The sequence below is a fragment of the Macrobrachium rosenbergii genome, chromosome 22, assembly GCF_040412425.1.
Source record: "Macrobrachium rosenbergii isolate ZJJX-2024 chromosome 22, ASM4041242v1, whole genome shotgun sequence".
Taxonomy (NCBI): Eukaryota; Metazoa; Arthropoda; class Malacostraca; order Decapoda; family Palaemonidae; genus Macrobrachium; species Macrobrachium rosenbergii.
In genome coordinates this window covers 24,153,391-24,173,390 of record NC_089762.1, presented here as the reverse complement: position 1 = coordinate 24,173,390, position 20,000 = coordinate 24,153,391, and the positions used below count along the sequence as shown (strand labels likewise).

At 34.7% G+C, this 20,000-nt stretch overlaps 1 protein-coding gene and 2 long non-coding RNA genes across 5 annotated transcripts in view; 2 read left to right on the top strand and 1 right to left on the bottom strand.

Annotated features, from left to right (window-relative positions):
- The window catches only part of LOC136850659 (uncharacterized), a 2,955-nt gene extending 528 nt beyond the window's left edge, over nt 1–2,427 (top strand). The window contains exon 2 of the long non-coding RNA XR_010856679.1: nt 876–2,427. This is a non-coding gene — a long non-coding RNA (uncharacterized lncRNA). The remainder of the gene's footprint in view (nt 1–875) is intronic.
- Nucleotides 1–20,000, bottom strand: part of LOC136850662 (uncharacterized) — a 352,695-nt gene that overhangs the window by 7,163 nt on the left and 325,532 nt on the right. The window lies entirely within an intron of this gene.
- Nucleotides 10,657–13,578, top strand: LOC136850658 (uncharacterized). The gene is made up of 2 exons (XM_067124418.1): nt 10,657–10,818; nt 12,029–13,578. The coding sequence occupies exon 2, from the start codon at nt 12,216–12,218 to the stop codon at nt 13,149–13,151; it is 936 nt and encodes a 311-aa protein (XP_066980519.1). The 5' UTR covers nt 10,657–10,818; nt 12,029–12,215; the 3' UTR covers nt 13,152–13,578.

Genomic DNA, 20,000 nt, shown 5'->3' with positions numbered 1-20,000 from the left:
GAGAGAGAGATAATATGAAAGTTCATCATTAGATTTGAGTATACAAATGCTTAGATGTAACAGCAAAATCAATTTGGCATGGTTCGGGATACGAAAAGAGACAGAATCACTGAAATCTAAATAAAGCAATCTGGGAAGGTCTAAAGTGAAATGGGGCTTCCTTTCAACAGGGTCCTCAGTTTAGTCGCTTATTGATCGAGTCAGAGTTTTTAAAATCATTTTCAGAACAATAATAGGATAACTGGGCGGAAACACAATCACCGCAATCGGTGTCTACTAGATGATTATTACTGCTGTACCTTATGATCATTATTAACTACTTTAGCAGCAGAAGTAGTAGTAGTAACAAAAGTAACCGCCGTATGTTAATCATAGTAATATTCCTGATACTGCTTGCTGTATTGGGTCTTTTGGACTTGAAGTTGGACATTTTTGCTATTTGTCAACCATTACTTAATGACTACAGCTACCTTTCCAAACCCAGCGTGAGTTTAATAAAATCTTAATCTTCAGAAATTTATCTTCAGATCTCAGTCTTTCATATTTTGTCATCTTTTTGTCTGACTACTGTCTTATGATTTTGTCACTGGGCTACAACTTCAGTGAATAAAGTTACAGACCACTTCAACTATATCAATTTTTTTGAGGCTTGCTCAATGTACAGAAAATCACTGAACATTAAATAAACACTCATAATTTAGTTTCAGTCCTTGGTAAGAATGATCTCACAACTCACTTCCAGTATTTTTCTCTTATCGATTTCTTGTTCAGAAATGCGTCTTTTAATACTGATTTCATTTGATCTTATATTTATAACCTGACCATTACTTTCTTCATATGTCATATCTACGATGTCATTTTCTTGTCTATTTCAGGCCTGTCAACAAGCTTTCAGTGAATCCTCTGGAATATTTACCAGTCCTAATTATCCTACCAAATATCCATCTTCGACCACCTGTACTTATGTATTTAATACTGGATCCAAAATTTCAATAACTTGTCAGAAATTTAATCTTCAGGAAAAAGAGCCTCAGGAAGTTGCTGAGACTTCTTACAGATTAATGATACTAACATTCTGTCAACTAAATACTGTAGCACTATAGGTCCACAGAATTACATTACCACCACAGCTTATGTCACAGTCATTTTCAAGTCTGATGCTAGTATAAACAGGCCTGGGTTCAAGTGTACTTATAAAAATGTTAACACAGCAGCAACAGCAGTAGCAACAACAACTACCTCTAGTACTGCTGTCCCAGACTTACTGCAGAAAGCTCTCAATGCATACAACAGTGGCTCTTGCTCTACAAGCACACAAAATAAATGTGGGTGCACTAATCCTGTTTCAGGATTCTACAGTACTATCACTGGTAATTACCGGATTGTGGCAGCTACTGGCATACCTAACCATGTATTTGACCAAGGCCAACAAAAGCCAAATCCGAACAAAGCCTGTGAGTACAGAAGTTTTATGGCCATCCCAGTGAATCCAGTCAAAGGCTCCACCTACAAAGCGTATGGAGTGGGGCCTGTGGGAATTGCAATTTCTGGAGCGTTTTTCTACAACCCTTTAAGCAGCCCTCAAGGAGACATTGCAGTTTTCAACGAGCAAGCAAGTTTTGACACCTGCAATGGACGCACCGACCAGAACTGCCGCTACTACTATGATCAGATTCCTGTGTGCATACCTGGCAACTCTAGCTGTGCAAATGTTGGTTACATGAGAGATGGGTTCCCTGTGTATACATTCTGCACCAATCCAACTAAAAACCGTTATCTCAAGAGTTGTTATTATAAGACAAGTGGAGATGGAAGTAATCAAAACAATTTCACCTTTAATACAACTGCCAAGAATAATGGTGACTGCGATTTGGATGAAGCCAATGGCTTCACCTTTCCTGATCAACGTGGGTATGCTTACATCTTCACTGCGGACTACCCATTCATCACGCCTGGTTATTACGGCACACAACTAAGCGACATTTGTTATTTGTATTAGCTAGGATCATTCAAGTAGATGCTGTCATTTAGTATGAGATTATTTTGCTCTAAATTGAGGTTCATTCGGATAAAATATTTCCATACTGTGCATTGGAATAAAATTGTAGTGTATCAATAAATTGGAACTGCACTAATAAATAAAAAAATTATCTTACAAACCCAACCACCGAACTTTTAGATTAAAATAGCTGACCTCTTTTATCCAACATGTAATGAAAAATGTCCAAGGTTCATATCTTTTTTGTTGTCATCAAATTCTTATATTATGAGTCATGTCTCATAGTTAATGCTGTTTTAATACTATCAAATTTTTAATTACTGCAGTCTAAACAGCAACATCTTCATAAATGCTATCTCTATTGCTTTTGTCAAATTTTCCAAGTTGTATGTCATAAGTCTATATAATATATCTAAAGTACTTCTTGATTTCTTTACGCTTTTTGTATATGCTTTCCACTACAAAGGCTAAGACCATTATGAAGAAATACTGATATCCATGGCAGGATTAGAGCGTGCACCTGATATGTCAGATGAGGTTATCCTAACCACTTGACCATGAAGAAGGTCACTGTGGCTATTGCAAATACATGTGCATCTGGCAAAAAAGTGATAGTCAGTCCCTTGTTCGAGCAAACAGACCAGTAGTTTTATTATATATGCCTGAGATACTTAGCATTTTTAGGATTGCTGTACCTTAAGAAATATATACACAATATGTAAACATTTCATTCTGTGAGCTTTGATTTGAATTTAGTTTTTGCAGGAAACTGAATTTTCTCTGCTAAAAAAATGCACACAATCACCATTCTGTAAGAGTGACGTCAATACAGGATACTAAAAAGACAAAGAAAGCAGCAAGCAACAAAGCTTATTATTACATGATGTGAATTCATGTAAACTGGAAATTGGGTCTGATTCCACTCCAAACTTATTGATGGGGTCAAGTTCCAAAGACCAGGTTACTACCCTCCCAGAAGCTGGCATTATCCGAAATTTAATGCTGCCTGAGAGAACATTAAGTTTAATTTAAACTGTCAAACTAAATTTCTTTTTAATTAAATTTCCATAATCATTCGTGATGTAAACTTTTTGCAATAATATTTTACACAACCTACACTAAAGTAAAAACCTTTTCAGCTTAACCTCAAACATTCAAGATTATGCTGCTTATGCTGACCTGCCAATAACTCTGTAATGGTTAACTCATACATAGGATGCTCCGAGTACTATGATTTATTGTTGATATTCGATCCACTTTTAATGGTGTGTGAATGAATGGTGGGTGGATGGAAATGTGCTTACAGCAGTAGGCCCAGAGGTGACCCAGGCCAAGCGAGACCGGTGATGCTGGAGGCGCTCAAGCATGTGATAGTGAGGGTGCTTCTTGACTAATTACCAAACTAGCTAGTTAAACCTCCCTCCCCCTCCCCCTCCCCCTCCTCAAAACACAAAGAAATGGAATACCTGTGAAGAAAATCACATGCTTATACGCCATACAGGCACTTTACACCATATATGTTTCAATTTGTAAAGGAGTATGGCAGCTCAAAAATGTTTTAAAATGTGTAAACGTTCAACACTTGTATTTATACAAATACCGAGCAATGTGCATTCATGATACTAAATCACAGAAATCTGAATGATTTAAAATTAAGTCAAGAAAGAAAGATGTTGCACTCTGGTTACCCTATGTATGGGATGCCATTACACAATTATACCAGTTTAACATAAACTTGAATGTTGAAGCTGAAAAGGTTTTTACAATTCCATAAATTTACTAAGATGAGTTTTCATGGTGACAGTATGGTACTGAGCTACGAGCACTTTCAAATAAGGAATAAGGATGAGCACAGGTTCATTCATTTTCGTCTACATGAACATATTTGGTGTGCGTGTGTGTGTGTGTGCAAGCAAATGAAACGCAGTACAAATCCTGACCAATTTCACCATTAAACTTTGTTATACATGCCAGGGTAACAGAAAACAACGCACAACAGCTGAGACAATTATTGGCAATGGTGAGCAGAAGCCCTAACCTTATTTATGACCGAGGGTGAGTGTCCCATAAAGGACGTGTCTATACTACAGTAAACAACGTCACAAACAGGTTCAGCATCCACTAATGTATTGTGCATTCAAAATTTGACCATGGTACCTATGAATATTATGGAGCACTGACACTTCAGCTATTTCTCATTTTATCACAATTCCTGTTGAGCTGATAATTACTAGTTCATGTGTTAAAAGTAGTCAAATGCAGAAATTTATTTTTCATGTATGTATTTTTCCAACCACAGATAATCATCATAGGAATTAATTGCAAATTCTTTGATTGCATATGAAGTGACCTAGGTTGAATCAAGTAATAGTTAAACTTTATTTTCATTTCTTTCCTTTCAAAAAGATATAACATGAACATGCATGTTAAATGTCCAATAAACTATTCCAAAATAGAATGTGGTTTTGAATAACACTATAATACAATGTGTAATGTGTACTCATTTTTCTTATTTAATGTGTGCATTATATAAAGAGTCTGTGGGGAATGAACTCTATGACTGGACTTTCGCACAAGTGGCCTCCATGCAAGTATGCCAAGCTTCAGGGCAGTGTAACACCTCTAAGATTAGGACTTGTCCTCTCTATGATATTGACGTCATTTTGGGATGTGGGTCAGAACGTTCTGTCTTGACCCTCTCTGATATTACTATCTTTCTTTTACTGTAAGGATATATTAGTAATAGTAATAAATTGCAGTTTAGTCAACTTTATGAATACAGTTTATTTTAGCATATAAATGTATTTTTACATGGTCCCTTTAGAATAGGACTGCACTAATCCAAATTTTAGATGTGAAAAGTGTATATATTTACGTAAAACTTCAAAGGATTTTTAATTTAAGATAGTATCGTTCACACCTTTCGGATCAAGTGCTACAAAACCAGAGGTTCAATATGCTTGTCACTGAAAATTCTCTAGTCAATAAATATTTGCCTCGTGAAGAATGTCAACTAAGTTTTTGTATTTTTCTGTCAGCAATTACTTGGCCTATTTAATGTAGTATGCCAAAACTACATAAACGGTAAAACCGATGTTCACTATATTTATGGTTTTGATAATGGTTTTGAGAGATCTTTTTGAGATGGAACAAGCTAAATTTTTATGATAGTGCTTGATCCAGTGATTTTGTAGGGTTAGTTTTACCGTTAATTTGGAACAAGTATGATATTAATTCAACTACATTATAATGCTTCTCAATTTACAAAAGATTTTAGCATACAGCTGTATCAATTGTACAAAAATGAATATACTAATTAATTGATGTCAACGTCATAAATACAAAACTCACAGATATCTGACTCAGCTGTAGCAGAGACACCTGTTAGCTATTAGAATCAATACATTGCCTGAACTGTGCGTGGGCACTTCAGTTGCCAAAGATGGGCAAGATATCTGATGGTGGGAAACCTGTGCCGAACTCATTTTTCTTCAACATGCAAATATGAATCTGACAGCCATTGCTGATACAACTATGACCATACACGTTTAACGTGGTGATGAATGTAGGCTCATGAAACTATGGCACTAGCATGGGAGTTGGCACTTCTTCAAATGGCACTCAGGGTGCCTGTTCCAGAGAACTCATGGTTTGTTCAATGAACGAGGATAACATGCAAACAGACGGTACTGGCTATAGTGCAGAGGTTATAGGTCCAATCAATCATCAAGAAATCAATCATTCAAAATACATGGGCCTTTTGGGGTGCCTCATGGGGGGTGGGTTGTGTTCCGTAGAACTCTCAGTCAATCAATTCTGGCACTCAATGCGAGATGGGCAACACTTGGGGAGAGAGTTACTACAGAATTCACAGCTGTTGTGTTATTTAAAAAGCTCGTCATGAGCGTGTTCAATCAAGGTTCAATCAAGAGGGGCTCGTCATGAGCGGGTTCATCAATCAATCAATGGGGGCCTCGTCATGAGCGTGTTCATCAATCAATGAAGGCAGCTCGTCATGATCATGTTCACAAATCAATAATCAATCACATAATAGGGGTAAACCTCAATGAAATTTTAGTAAGGAGAGAGATGTAAATTATTATCAGGAGTGGCTTACTCGTGGTTGGGTTTTTTTAACTTTAGTTTTGCCTCTTTGGCATACAATTTAAATGTGTCCTATATCACAAATGAATGAGATGAATGAAATGCGTAAACGATCGTTTTGGTAGGAGAGCATAACGGAACTTCCGAGTCTTATGAGAGGATTTTCGAACTTCAGCAAACAATACGACACTTTTCGTTCAATCTCTCAGCAGACTGGGTTTCTGCGCATGCTCGACTCATTCAGAGCTTGTGCAGCTCTTCTGTCAAGAGGTAAAGGGGTGAAGGAGTGAGGCTGCATCACCTCTCGTCTCGTTCTCTCATAATCTCAAGTCGTTCTTTCTCAGAGGCGCCGGACAGCGGCTCCATTTTAGAGTCTCTGACCCGTGGGTCACAGATGCATGATGGGAGTTGAAGCCATGCAGTTCCCATGGTCCAAGATCCATGATGAAAAGTAGGCCCATGCGGTCCCCATGTGGCTTCGCACCTTAATCTGGCGCCAATCCTTGGAAGGAAGGAGCTGTCAACACCCAAATTTTCTCATTGCTAATGGTGTCCTCTGGCTATGCCGGTGGACGTTAATCAGCTAATACGTACGGCAGGTCCTCTGAAAAAGGAAGAGAGAGCAAGAATCACCATTTCCAGGAAAAGGGAATTAAGATCTGAGGGGAAGGGGGTTTGCCTTTAGATGAAGACTAAGGAACTGCAAATCTGGGGGAGTTGAGTTCTAGTTGACCTGACAAACAGATCTGTTCTCGTCGGTTGTTCGTTTTTATTCTAATTTGAGGCTAGTGGGATGGCTTTGTACTAGATATGCAGATGCAATCATGCCGATTCTTGTAGCATATATACAGTAATTATATATATTTATATATAATATATATATATATATGTATATAAATATATATATAAATACATATATTATATATATATATATATATATATATATATATATATATATATAAATATATATATATATATATATATATATATATATATATATATATATATATATATATATATATATATATATATATATATATATGCATATATATATATGCATATATATACATATATATATATATATATATATATATATATATTATATATAAAATATGTGTATATATATTTATATATAATATGTGCATGTATATATATAATATATATATAAATTATATATAATATAATAAATATATGTATGTATATATATAATATATATAATTATATATATATATATTATATATATATATATATATATATATATACAAATTATATAAATGTATATATATATATATATATATATATATATATATATATATATATATATATATATTTTATATATGTGTATGTATATATAATATATACATGTGTGTGTTTATATACATATATATATTAATATAATCAGTAAGCTACAAACGTCATTTAATATCCAATTCGCCCTACCTCGGAAATAATATATATTCATATATGTTACCGAAGGGGAATTTTTTATTTGATAATAAGTTCGTCGTCTCGTGGGCTCGAACCAGCGACGGACAAAAACTCAGGACTACAGTGGACGGTTAACCCACAATGCTAGCAAGTGAGGTATAAGTGGATATCGGCTCCCATATGCAAATCTCCCGTCGAACTCAGGTGTTTGTATTTAGAGACGATATCCACCCACCTCTGCCATGTTAACAGTGTAGTGCGTTTTTTGCACTCAGCCATATTATGACTTTAAACACACATCACCGTGATTTATATAAAATCAGTAATCTACAAACGTCCTTTAATATCCAATTCGCTCTACCTCGGAAATAATATATTTTCATATATGTTACCGAAGGGGAATTTTTTATTTGATAATAAGTTCGTAGTCTCGTGGGCTCGAACCAGCGATGGACAAGAACTCAGGACTACAGTGGACGCTTAACCCACATGGCTAGCAAGTGAGGTATAAGTGGATATCGGCTCCCATATACAAATCTCCCATCGAACTCAGGTGTTTGTATTTAGAGACGATATCCACCCACCTCTGCCATGTTAACCGTGTAGTGCGTTTGTTGCACGCAGCCACATTACGACTTTATCACATCACCGTGATTCATATACAATCAGTAAGCTACAAACGTCCTTTAATATCCAATTCGCTCTACCTCGAAAATAATATATTTTCATATACTGTATGTTACCGAAGGGGAATTTTTTACTTGATAATAAGTCCGTCGTCTCGTGGGCTCGAACCAGCGACGGACAAGAACTCGGGACTACAGTGGACGCTTAACCCACACGGCTAGCAAGTGAGGTATAAGTGGATATCGGCTCCCATATACAAATCTCCCATCGAACTCAGCTGTTTGTATTTAGAGACGATATCCACCCACCTCTACCATGTTAACCGTGTAGTGCGTTTGTCGCACGCAGCCATATTATGACTTTATCACATCACCGTGATTCATATACAATCAGTAAGCTACATATGTCCTTAAATATCCAATTCGCTCTACCTCGGAAATAATATATTTTCATATATGTTACTGAAGGGGAATTTTTTATTTGATAATAAGTTCGTCGTCTCGTGGGCTCGAACCAGCGATGGACAAGAACTCAGGACTACAGTGGACGCTTAACCCACATGGCTAGCAAGTGAGGTATAAGTGGATATCGGCTCCCATATACAAATCCCCCGTCGAACTCAGGTGTTTGTATTTAGAGACGATATCCACCCACCTCTGCCATTATAACCGTGTAGTGCATTTATCGCACGCAGCCATATTATGACTTTATCACATCACCATGATTCATATACAATCAGTAAGCTACAAATGTCCTTTAATATCCAATTCGCTCTACCTCGGAAATAATATATTTTTATATATGTTACCGAAGGGGAATTTTTTATTTGATAATAAGTTCGTCATCTCGTGGGCTCGAACCAGCGACGGACAAGAACTCAGGACTACAGTGGACGCTTAACCCACACGGCTAGCAAGTGAGGTATCAGTGGATATCGGCTCCCATATACAAATCTCCCGTCGAACTCAGGTGTTTGTATTTAGAGACAATATCCACCCACCTCTGCCATGTTAACCGTGTAGTGCGTTTGTCGCACGCAGCCATATTATGACTTTATCACATCACCGTGATTCATATACAATCAGTAAGCTACAACGTCCTTTAATATCCATTTAAGTGAAAACTCTCACAGGATAAATTGGACTGAAAGTTCAGTGATTGCCAGATCGAAAGATTTCTCTTCAAGAAATCTTTTGGAGTCCGCTATTTTACAGGTTACTTCCAGCTGTAATTTTAACATTAGCCCTGGCATGTATTATTTGGACCCCTGTATTCGAAAAATGTTCAGGAATGACCTAAAAGATAAAATCACTGACTTAATTACAAATTAGTTACCTTATATATATTTTCTATATATTCGTATGTTTAATATTAACTTTTTAATTGTAAAAATGTTCATCTTGCAAAAATTGTTACTGTTTACAAAAAAAAAGAGAATTATTTTGTTGTTACTAACATTTTTTGGTGGTCAGTCACCTCCTTGCATAATCTTTTAATTCTCCTGTCCCTGCTTCTGAATTGTTGATCCTAATCCTTTGTAAAACCTCCGAAATATTTAACCCTGTTTTGGCAGTTCTGCTAACTCTTCAATTGTGTTGATTTCCAGGTACATGTTTTTTCATTTATAATCCCCATCTGTCATTTATATGAGCTTTCTTTGTGAACTTGCTTTTATATTTCTTCAGTCTGCTAAGTAAGGACACCAGTCGAAAGGCCTCACAGCACTCCAGTGTTTCTCTTTCCTTTGTGGATTTTGTCTTTATTTACGTATTCATCGTATTCCATATTTTCGTGATTCGATTATAAACACACACATACATATATATATACTGTATTATATATATATATATATATATATATATATATATATATATATATATATATATATATATATATATATATATATATATATATATATCTATATTGTGTATGTGAGTATAACTGAATCTCTGCTAAATAAAGGACGATATCAAAAGGCCTCTGCAGCACTCCATTGTTTCTCTTTCCTTTGTGAATTTTGTCATTTATTTAATACATACATACATACATATATATATATATATATATATATATATATATATATATATATATATATATATATATATATATATATATATATATATATATATATATATATTATATATATATGTGTGTGTGTGTGTGTGTGTGTGTGTGTATGTGCATGTGGGCATACTATGATATATCTCAGTACGTAAGACAAATTGAATCATTACGGAGTTGAGTATCAGAATAAAATCTCATAAATATTTGCATTTACTTGTCATCTGGCTTTTGAAATGCATATGAGCTTTTTCAACATCGACGAAATAGTGCAACGTGAAATGTTAGCCAGGACATTAAGCGGGTCTTCACTGAATGCAAATTAAGTATTTATGATTGATTCCCCTTGTCTCACGTCGTCCACACAGATTACTGTTAAAATTCAAGGTTTCACGTCACATGTTGGGTATATAAACCCTCACCAGAGGGCTCTACTCACACCAAATAACTACCGAAGCACAAGAGAAGCACTGACCACTGACCCTTGATTACTGAAAACAAGTCGTCCTGATCGAAGATCACTGTCAGGAGGAAACATGAAGAATCTCCTGATTACCACATGGATTGCTTTCCTCTTTTACCTTTATGGGATATCGGCCGTAAGTATCGGTTTCATCTAATTTGCAATTTCGAGAAAGACTGCTAGTTATTTGAGTAATATATGACTTTTTTCTCTAAAACGTTTTCCCGATTCGATTTCGCTGACAGCTGCCATTAACTTTTTATAACAATATTTTTGTATTACCATTTTTGTTGTTAGTGAGGTTACCTGAACACGCTGTAGTAAAGCCTTAAAGAAGCATAGAATATGGGGAGGGGGGGAGAAGTTAAGTCCATATTAAGAGAATATGACGCAGACTGCTACTCTGCCTTTCGAACAATCATTTCCTCATTAAGGGAGGACTTGTGCCGTGTAGTTTTTCCAGGTAGATTATCCATTCATTAAGAGAGAGAGAGAGAGAGAGAGAGAGAGAGAATATGAAAGTTCATCATTAGATTTGAGTATACAAATGCTCGGATGTAACAGCAAAATCAATTTGGCATGGTTTCGGATACGAAAAGAAACAGAATCACTGAAATCACAATCAAGCAATCTGGGAAGGTCTAACGTGAAATGAGGCTTGCTTCCAACAGGGTCCTCAGTTTAGTCGCTTATTGATCGTGTCAGAGTTTTTGAAATCATTTTCAGGATAATAATAGGATAACAGGACGGAAACACAATCACCGTAATCGGTGTCTGCTAGATGATTATTACTGCTGTACCTTATGATCACTATTAACTACTTTAGCAGTAGAAGTAGTAGTAGTAGTAGTAACAAAAGTAACCGCCGTATGTTTATCATAGTAATACTCCTGATACTGCTTGCTGTATTGGGTCTTTTGGACTTGAAGTTGGACATTTTTGCTATTTGTCAACCATTACTTAATGACTACAGCTACCATTCCTAACCCAGCATGAGTAGAATAAAATCTTGATCTTTAAAAATTTATCTTCAGATCTCAGTCTTTCATATTTTGTTATCTTTTTGTCTGACTACTGTCTTATGATTTTGTCACTGGGGTACAACTTCAGTGAATAAAGTTACAGACCACTTCAACTACATCAATTTTTTTGAGGTATGCTCATAATTTAGTTTCAGTCCTTGGTAAGAATGATCTCACAACTCACTTCCAGTATTTTTCTCTCATCGATTTCTTGTTCAGAAATGCGTCTTTTAATACTGATTTCATTTTGATCTTATATTTATACCCTGACCGTTACTTTCTTCATATATCATACCTACGATGTCATTTTCTTGTCTTTTTCAGGCCTGTCAACAAGCTTTCAGTGAATCCTCTGGAATATTTACCAGTCCTAATTATCCTACCAACTATCCATCTTCGACCACCTGCACTTATGTATTTAATACTGGATCCAAAATTTCAATAACTTGTCAGGAATTTAATCTTCAGGGAAAAAGAGCCTCAGGAAGTTGCCGAGACTTTTTACAGATTAATGATACTAACATTGTCAAAAAAATACTGTAGCACTATAGGTCCACAGAATTACATTACCACCACAGCTTATGTCACAGTCATTTTCAAGTCTGATGCTAGTATAAACAGGCCTGGGTTCAAGTGTACTTATAAAAATGTTAACACAGCAGCAGCAGCAGCAACAACAACAACTACCTCTAGTACTGCTTTCCCAGACTTGCTGCAGAAAGCTCTCAATGCATACAACAGTGGCTCTTGCTCTACAAGCACACAAAATAAATGCGGGTGCACTAACCCTGTTTCAGGATTCTACAGTACTATCACTGGTAATTACCGGATTGTGGCAGCTACTGGCATACCCAACCATGTATTTGACCAAGGCCAACAAAAGCCAAATCCGAACAAAGCCTGTGAGTACAGAAGTTTTATGGCCATCCCAGTGAATCCAGTCAAAGGCTCCACCTACAAAGCGTATGGAGTGGGGCCTGTGGGAATTGCAATTTCTGGAGCGTTTTTCTACAACCCTTTAAGCAGCCCTCAAGGAGACATTGCAGTTTTCAATGAGCAAGCAAGTTTTGACACCTGCAACGGACGTACCGACCAGAACTGCCGCTACTACTATGATCAGGTTCCTGTGTGCATAGCTGGCAACTTTAGCTGTGCAAATGTTGGTTACATGAGAGATGGGTTCCCTGTGTACACATTCTGCACCCATCCAACTAAAAACCGTTATCTCAAGAGTTGTTATTACAAGACAAGTGGAGATGGAAGTAATCAAAACAATTTCACCTTTAATATAACTGCCAAGAATAATGGTGACTGCGATTTAGATGAAGCCAATGGCTTCACCTTTCCTGATCAACGTGGGTATGCTTACATCTTCACTGCGGACTACCCATTCATCACGTCTGGTTATTACGGCACACAACTAAGCGACATTTGTTATTTGTATTAACTAGATCATTCAAGTGGATGCTGTCATTTAGGATGAAATTATTTTGCTCTAAATTGGGGTTCATCCGGATAAAATATTTCCATACTGTGCATTGGAGTAAAATTGTAGTGTATCAATAAATTGGAAACCGCACTAATAAATAAAAAAATTATCTTACAAACCCAACCACCGAACTTTTAGAATAAAATAGGTGACCTCTTTTATCCAACATGTAATGAAAAATTTCAAAGGTTCATATCTTTTTTGTTGTCATCAAATTTTTATATTATGAGTAATGTCTCATAGTTAATGCTGTTTTAATACTTTCAAATTTTTAATTACTGCAGTCTAAACAGCAACATCTTCATAAATGCTATCTCTATTGCTTTTGCCAAATTTTCCAAGTGTATGTCATACGTCTATATAATATATCTAAAGCACTTCTTGATTTCTTCACGCTTTTTGTATATGCTTTCCACTACAAAGACTAAGACATTATGAACAAATACTGATATCCATGGCAGGATTAGAGCGTGCACCTGATATGTCAGATGAGGTTATCCTAACCACTTGACCATGAAGAAGGTCACTGTGGCTATTGCAAATCCATGTGCATCTGGCAAAAAAGTGATAGTCAGTACCAATTAAGCTGACCTTGTTCCTGCAAACAGACCAGTGGTTTTATTATATATGCCTGAGGTACTTAGCATATTTAGGATTGCTGTACCTTAAGAAATATATACACAATATGTAAGCATGTCATTCTGTGAGCTTTTATTTGAATTTAGTTTTTGCAGGAAACTGAATTTTCTCTGCTAAAAAAATGCATACAATCACCATTCTGTAAGAGTGACGTCAATACAGGATACTAAAAAGACAAAGAAAGCAGCAAGCAACAAAGCTTATTATTACATGATGTGAATTCATGTAAACTGGAAATTGGGTCTGATTCCACTCCAAACTTATTGATGGGGTCAAGTTCCAAAGACCAGGTTACTACCCTCCCAGAAGCTGGCATTATCTGAAATTTAATGGTGCCCGAGGGAACATTAAGTTTAATTTAAACTGTCAAACTACATTTCTTTTTAATTAAATTTCCATAATCATTCGTGATGTAAACTTTTTGCAATAATATTTTACAAAACCTACACCAAAGTAAAAACCTTTTCAACTTAACCTCAAAAATTCAAGCTTATGCTGCTCATGCAGACCTGGCAATAACTCTGTAATGGTTAACTCATACATAGGATGCTCGAGTACTATGATTTATTGTTGATATTCGATCCACTTTTAATGGTGTGTGAATGAATGGTGGGTGGACGGAAAGGTGCTTACAGCAGTATGCCCAGAGGTGACCCACGCCAAGTGAGACCGGTGATGCTGGAGGCGCACAAGCATGTGATAGTGAGGGTGCTTCTTGACTAATCACCAAACTAGCTAGTTAAACCTCCCTCCCCCCCCCCCTCCTCAAAACACAAAGAAATGGAATACCTGTGAAGAAAATCACATGCTTATACGCCATACAGGCACTTTACACCATATAGTTTGAATTTGTGAAGGAGTATGGCAGCTCAAATATGTTTTAAAATGTGTAAACGTTCCACATTTGTATTTATATAGATACCGAGCAATGTGCATTCATGGTACTAAATCACAGAAATCTGAATGATTTAAAATTAAGTCAAGAAAGAAAGATGTTGCACTCTGGTTATCCTATGTATGGGATGACTATTACAAAATTATGCCGGTTTAACATAAGCTTGAATGTTGAAGCTGAAAGTTTTTTTACAATTCCACACATTTACTAAGATGAGTTTTCATGGTGACAGTATGGCACTGAGCTGCGAGCACTTTCAAATAAGGAATAAGGATGAGCACGGATTCATTCATTTTCATCTACATGTACATATTTGGTGTGTGTGTGTGTTTTTGTGTGTGTGCATGCAAATGAAACGCAGTACAAATCCTGACCAATTTCATCATTCAACTTTACGTTATACATGCCAGGGTAACAGAAAACAACGCACAACAGCTGAGATAATTATTGGCAATTGGGAGCAGGAGCCCTAACCTTATTTATGACCGAGGGTGAGTGTCCCATAAAGGACGTGTCTATACTACAGTAAACAACGTCACAAACAGGTTCAACATCCACTAATGTATTATGCATTCAAAATTTGACCATGGTACCTATGAATATTATGGAGCACTGACACTTCAGCTGTTTCTCATTTTATCATAATTCCTGTTGAGCTGATAATTGCTAGTTCATGTGTTAAAAGTAGTCAACTGCAGAAATTTATTTTTCCTGTATTTTTCCAACCACAGATAATCATCATAGGAATTAATTGCAAGTTCTTTGATTGCATATGAAGTGACCTAGGTTGAATCAAGTAATAGTTAAACTTTTTAATTTTCTTTTCTTTCCTTTCAAAAAGGTTTAACATGAACATGCATGTTAAATGACCAATAAACTATTCCAAAATACAATCTGGTTTTGAATAACACTATAACACAATGTGTAATGTGTACTCACTTTTTTATTTAATGTGTGCATATTATAAAGGGTCTGTGGGGAATGAACTCTATGATTGGACTTTCGCACAAGTGGCCTCCATGCAAGTATGCCGAATGAGGGTAACTTGGTCCAAGCTTCAGGGCAGTGTAACACCTCTAAGATTAGGACATATCCCCTCAACCCTCTCTATGATATTGACGTCATTTTGGGATGTGGGTCAAAACGTTTTGTCTTGACCCTCTCTGATATTACTATTATCTTTTTTACTGTAAGAATATATTAGTAATAGTAATAAATTGCAGTTTAGTCAACTTTATGAATACAGTTTATTTTAGCATATAAATGTATTTTTACATAGTCCCTTTAGAATAGGACTGCACTAATCCAAATTTTAGATGTGAAAAGTGTATAAATTTACGTAAAACTTCAAAGGATTTTTAATTTAAAATAGTATCGTTCACACCTTTCGGATCAAGTGCTACAAAACCAGAGGTTCAATATGCTTGTCACTGAAAATTCTCTAGTCAATAAATATTTGCCTCGTGAAGAATGTCAACTAAGTTTTTTAATTTTTTGTCAGCAATTACCTGGCCAATTTAATATGGTATGCCAAAACTACATAAACGGTAAAACTGATGTTCATTATATTTATGGTTTTGATAATGGTTTTGAGAGTTCTTTTTGAGATGGAACAAGCTAAATTTTTATGATAGTGCTTGATCCAGTTATTTTGTAGGGTTAGTGTTACCGTTAATTTGGAACAAGTATGATATTAATTCAACTACATTATAATGCTTCTCAATTTACAAAAGATTTTAGCATACAGCTGTATCAATTGTACAAAAATGAATATACTGATTAATTGATGTCAACGTCGTAAATACAAAACTCACAGATATCTGACTCAGCTGTAGCAGAGACACCTGTTAGCTATTAGAATCAATATATTGCCTGAACTGTGCGTGGGCACTTCAGTTGCCAAAGATGGGCAAGATATCTGATGGTGGGAAACCTGTGCCGAACTAATTTTTCTTCAACATGCAAATATGAATCTGACAGCCATTGCTGATACAACTATGACCATACACGTTTAACGTGGTGATGAATGTAGGCTCATGAAACTGTGGCACTAGCATGGAAGTTGGCACTTCTTCAAATGGCACTCAGGGTGCGGGTTCCAGAGAACTCAAGGTTTGTTCAATGAACGAGGATAACATGCAAACAGACGGTACTGGCTATAGTGCAGAGGTTATAGGTTCAATCAATCATTAAGAAATCAGTCAATCAAAATACATGGGCCTTTTGGGGTGCCTCATGGGGGGGGGTTGTGTTCCGTAGAACTCTCAGTCAATCAATTCTGGCACTCAACGCGAGATGGGTAACACTTGGGGAGGGAGTTTCTACAGAATTCACAGCTGTTGTGTTATTTAAAAAGCTCGTCATGAGCGTGTTCAATCAAGGTTCAATCAAGAGGGGCTCGTCATGAGCGGGTTTATCAATCAATCAAGGGGGACTCGTCATGAGCGTGTTCATCAATCAATGAAGGCAGCTCGTCATGATCATGATCATGTTCACAAATCAATAATCAATCACATAATAGGGGCAAACCTCAATGGAGTTTTAGTAAGGACAGAGATGCAAAATTATTATCAGGAGTGGCTTACTCGTGGTTGGGGTTTTTTAACTTTAGTTTTGTCTCTTTGGCATAATATTAAAATGTGTCCTATATCACAAATGAATGAGATGAATGAAATGCGTAAACGATCGTTTTGGTAGGAGAGCATAAAAACCTTCCGAGTCTTATGAGGGGATTTTGGAACTTTAGCAAAACATACGACACTTTTCGTTCAATCTCTCAGCAGACTGGGCTTCTGCGCATGGTCGCCTCATTTACAGCATGTGCAGCTCTTCTGTCAAGAGGTAAAGGGTTGAAGGAGTGAGGCTGCATCACCTCTCGTCTCGTTCTCTCAGAATCTCGGAGGCGCCGGACAGCAGCTCCCTTTTAGAGTCTCTGACCCATGGGTCACAGATAATGCATGATGGGAGTTGAAGCCACGCAGTTCCCATGGTCCAAGATCCATGATGGGAGGTAGGCCCATGTGGTCCCCATGTGGCATCGCACTTTAATCTGGCTACAATCCTTGGACGGTAGGAGCTGTCCACACCCAAATTTTCTCCTTCCTAATGGTGACCTCTGGCTATGCCGGAGGACGTTAATCAACTAATACAAACGGCAGGTCCTCTGAAAGAGGAAGAGAGAGCGAGAATCACCATTTCCAGGAAAAGAGGAATTAAGATCTGAGGGGGAGGGGTGGTTGCCTTTAGATGAGGACTAAGAAACTGCAAATCTGGCGGACTTGGGTTCTAGTTGACCTGACAAACAGTTCTGTTCTCTTTGGTTATTCGTTTTATTCTAATTTGACACTAGTGGGATGGCTTGGTACTAGATATGCAGATGCAATCATGCTGATTCTTGTAGCATATATACAGTAATTATATATATATATATATATATATATATATATATATATATATATATATATATATATATATATATATATATATATATATATATATATATATATATATATATATATATATATATATATATATATATATATATATATATATATATATATATATATATATATATATTATATATATATATATATATATATATAATATATATATATATATATATATATATATATATATATATATATATATATATATATATATATATATATATATATATATATATATATATATATATATATATATATATATATATATATATATATATATATATATATATATATATATATATATATATATATATATATATATATATATATATATATATATATATATATATATATATATATATATATATATATATATATATATATATATATATATATATGTATATATATATATATATATATATATATATATATATATATATATATATATATATATATATATATATATATATATAATATATATATATATATAATATATTTATATATATATATATATATATATATATATATATATATATATATATATATATATATATATATATATATATATATATAAGACAAAATCCATGAAGGAAAGAGAAACACTGCAGTGCTGCAAAGCCTTTCGACTGGCGTCCTATACTTAGATGACTAAAGAAATTTAAAAATAAGTTTACAAAGAAAGCTCATATAAATGACAGATGGGGATTACAAAAGAAAAACATGTACCTGGAATCCAACACAATTGAAGAATTAGTAGAACTGCCAAAACAGGTTAAATATTTATAGGTTTTACAAAGGATTAGGATCAACCATTCAGATATAGGGACAGGACAATTAAAAGATTATACAAGGAGGTGACTGACCACCAAAAATGTTAGTAACAACAAAATAATTCTCTTTTTTTGTAAACAATAAAAATTTTTGCAAGATGAACATTTTTACAATTAAAAGTTAATATTAAACATATAGAATACATAAAAATATATATATATAAGGTAACTAATTTGTAATTAAGTTAAGTGATTTTATCTTTAGGTCATTCTATATGAACATTTTTCGAATACAGGGGTCCAAATAATACATGCCAGGGCAAATGTTAAAAATATATATATTTTATTATAAATATATGTATAATATAGACTCAAAAGATTTCTATATAGAAACATTTATCTAACAATTACTGAATATTGTGTCCAATTTATATATGTGCAGAGTTTTATAATAAATATATATATAAATTATATAATTATCCAGTTTTGATATATATATATGTATATTATATAAAAATATATACATCTAAATGTATATTACTGTGACATATATATATAAAGGGCATATAATATATATTATATATATATATTATATATATGTATATTATATTATATATATGTATATTAAATATTATATATAGGTTTATACATGTATGATATGTGTATATATATGTTTGTATGTTATATTTACTAAGATGAGAATGAATGGTGACATATATATATATATACTTTCAAATAAGGAATATATATATAATTTTCATATATATAAATATTATTATAATATGCTGTGTATAATGGCAGGGGTTCATATATGTTCATATATGAATTGATATCATGATCATGTTCAAAATATATATAATAATCAATCACATAAAACAAAATCAATGGAGTTTTTTAAGGAGAAGACACTAAATTATTATCCTGGCGTCCTATACTTGCAGACTAAAGTTTTTTAAAGTTAGTTTGGCAAAGAAAGCTCATATAAATGACAGATGGGGATTACAAAGGAAAAAACATGTTTACCTGGAATAACACAATTGTCTTATGAATTTTTGAA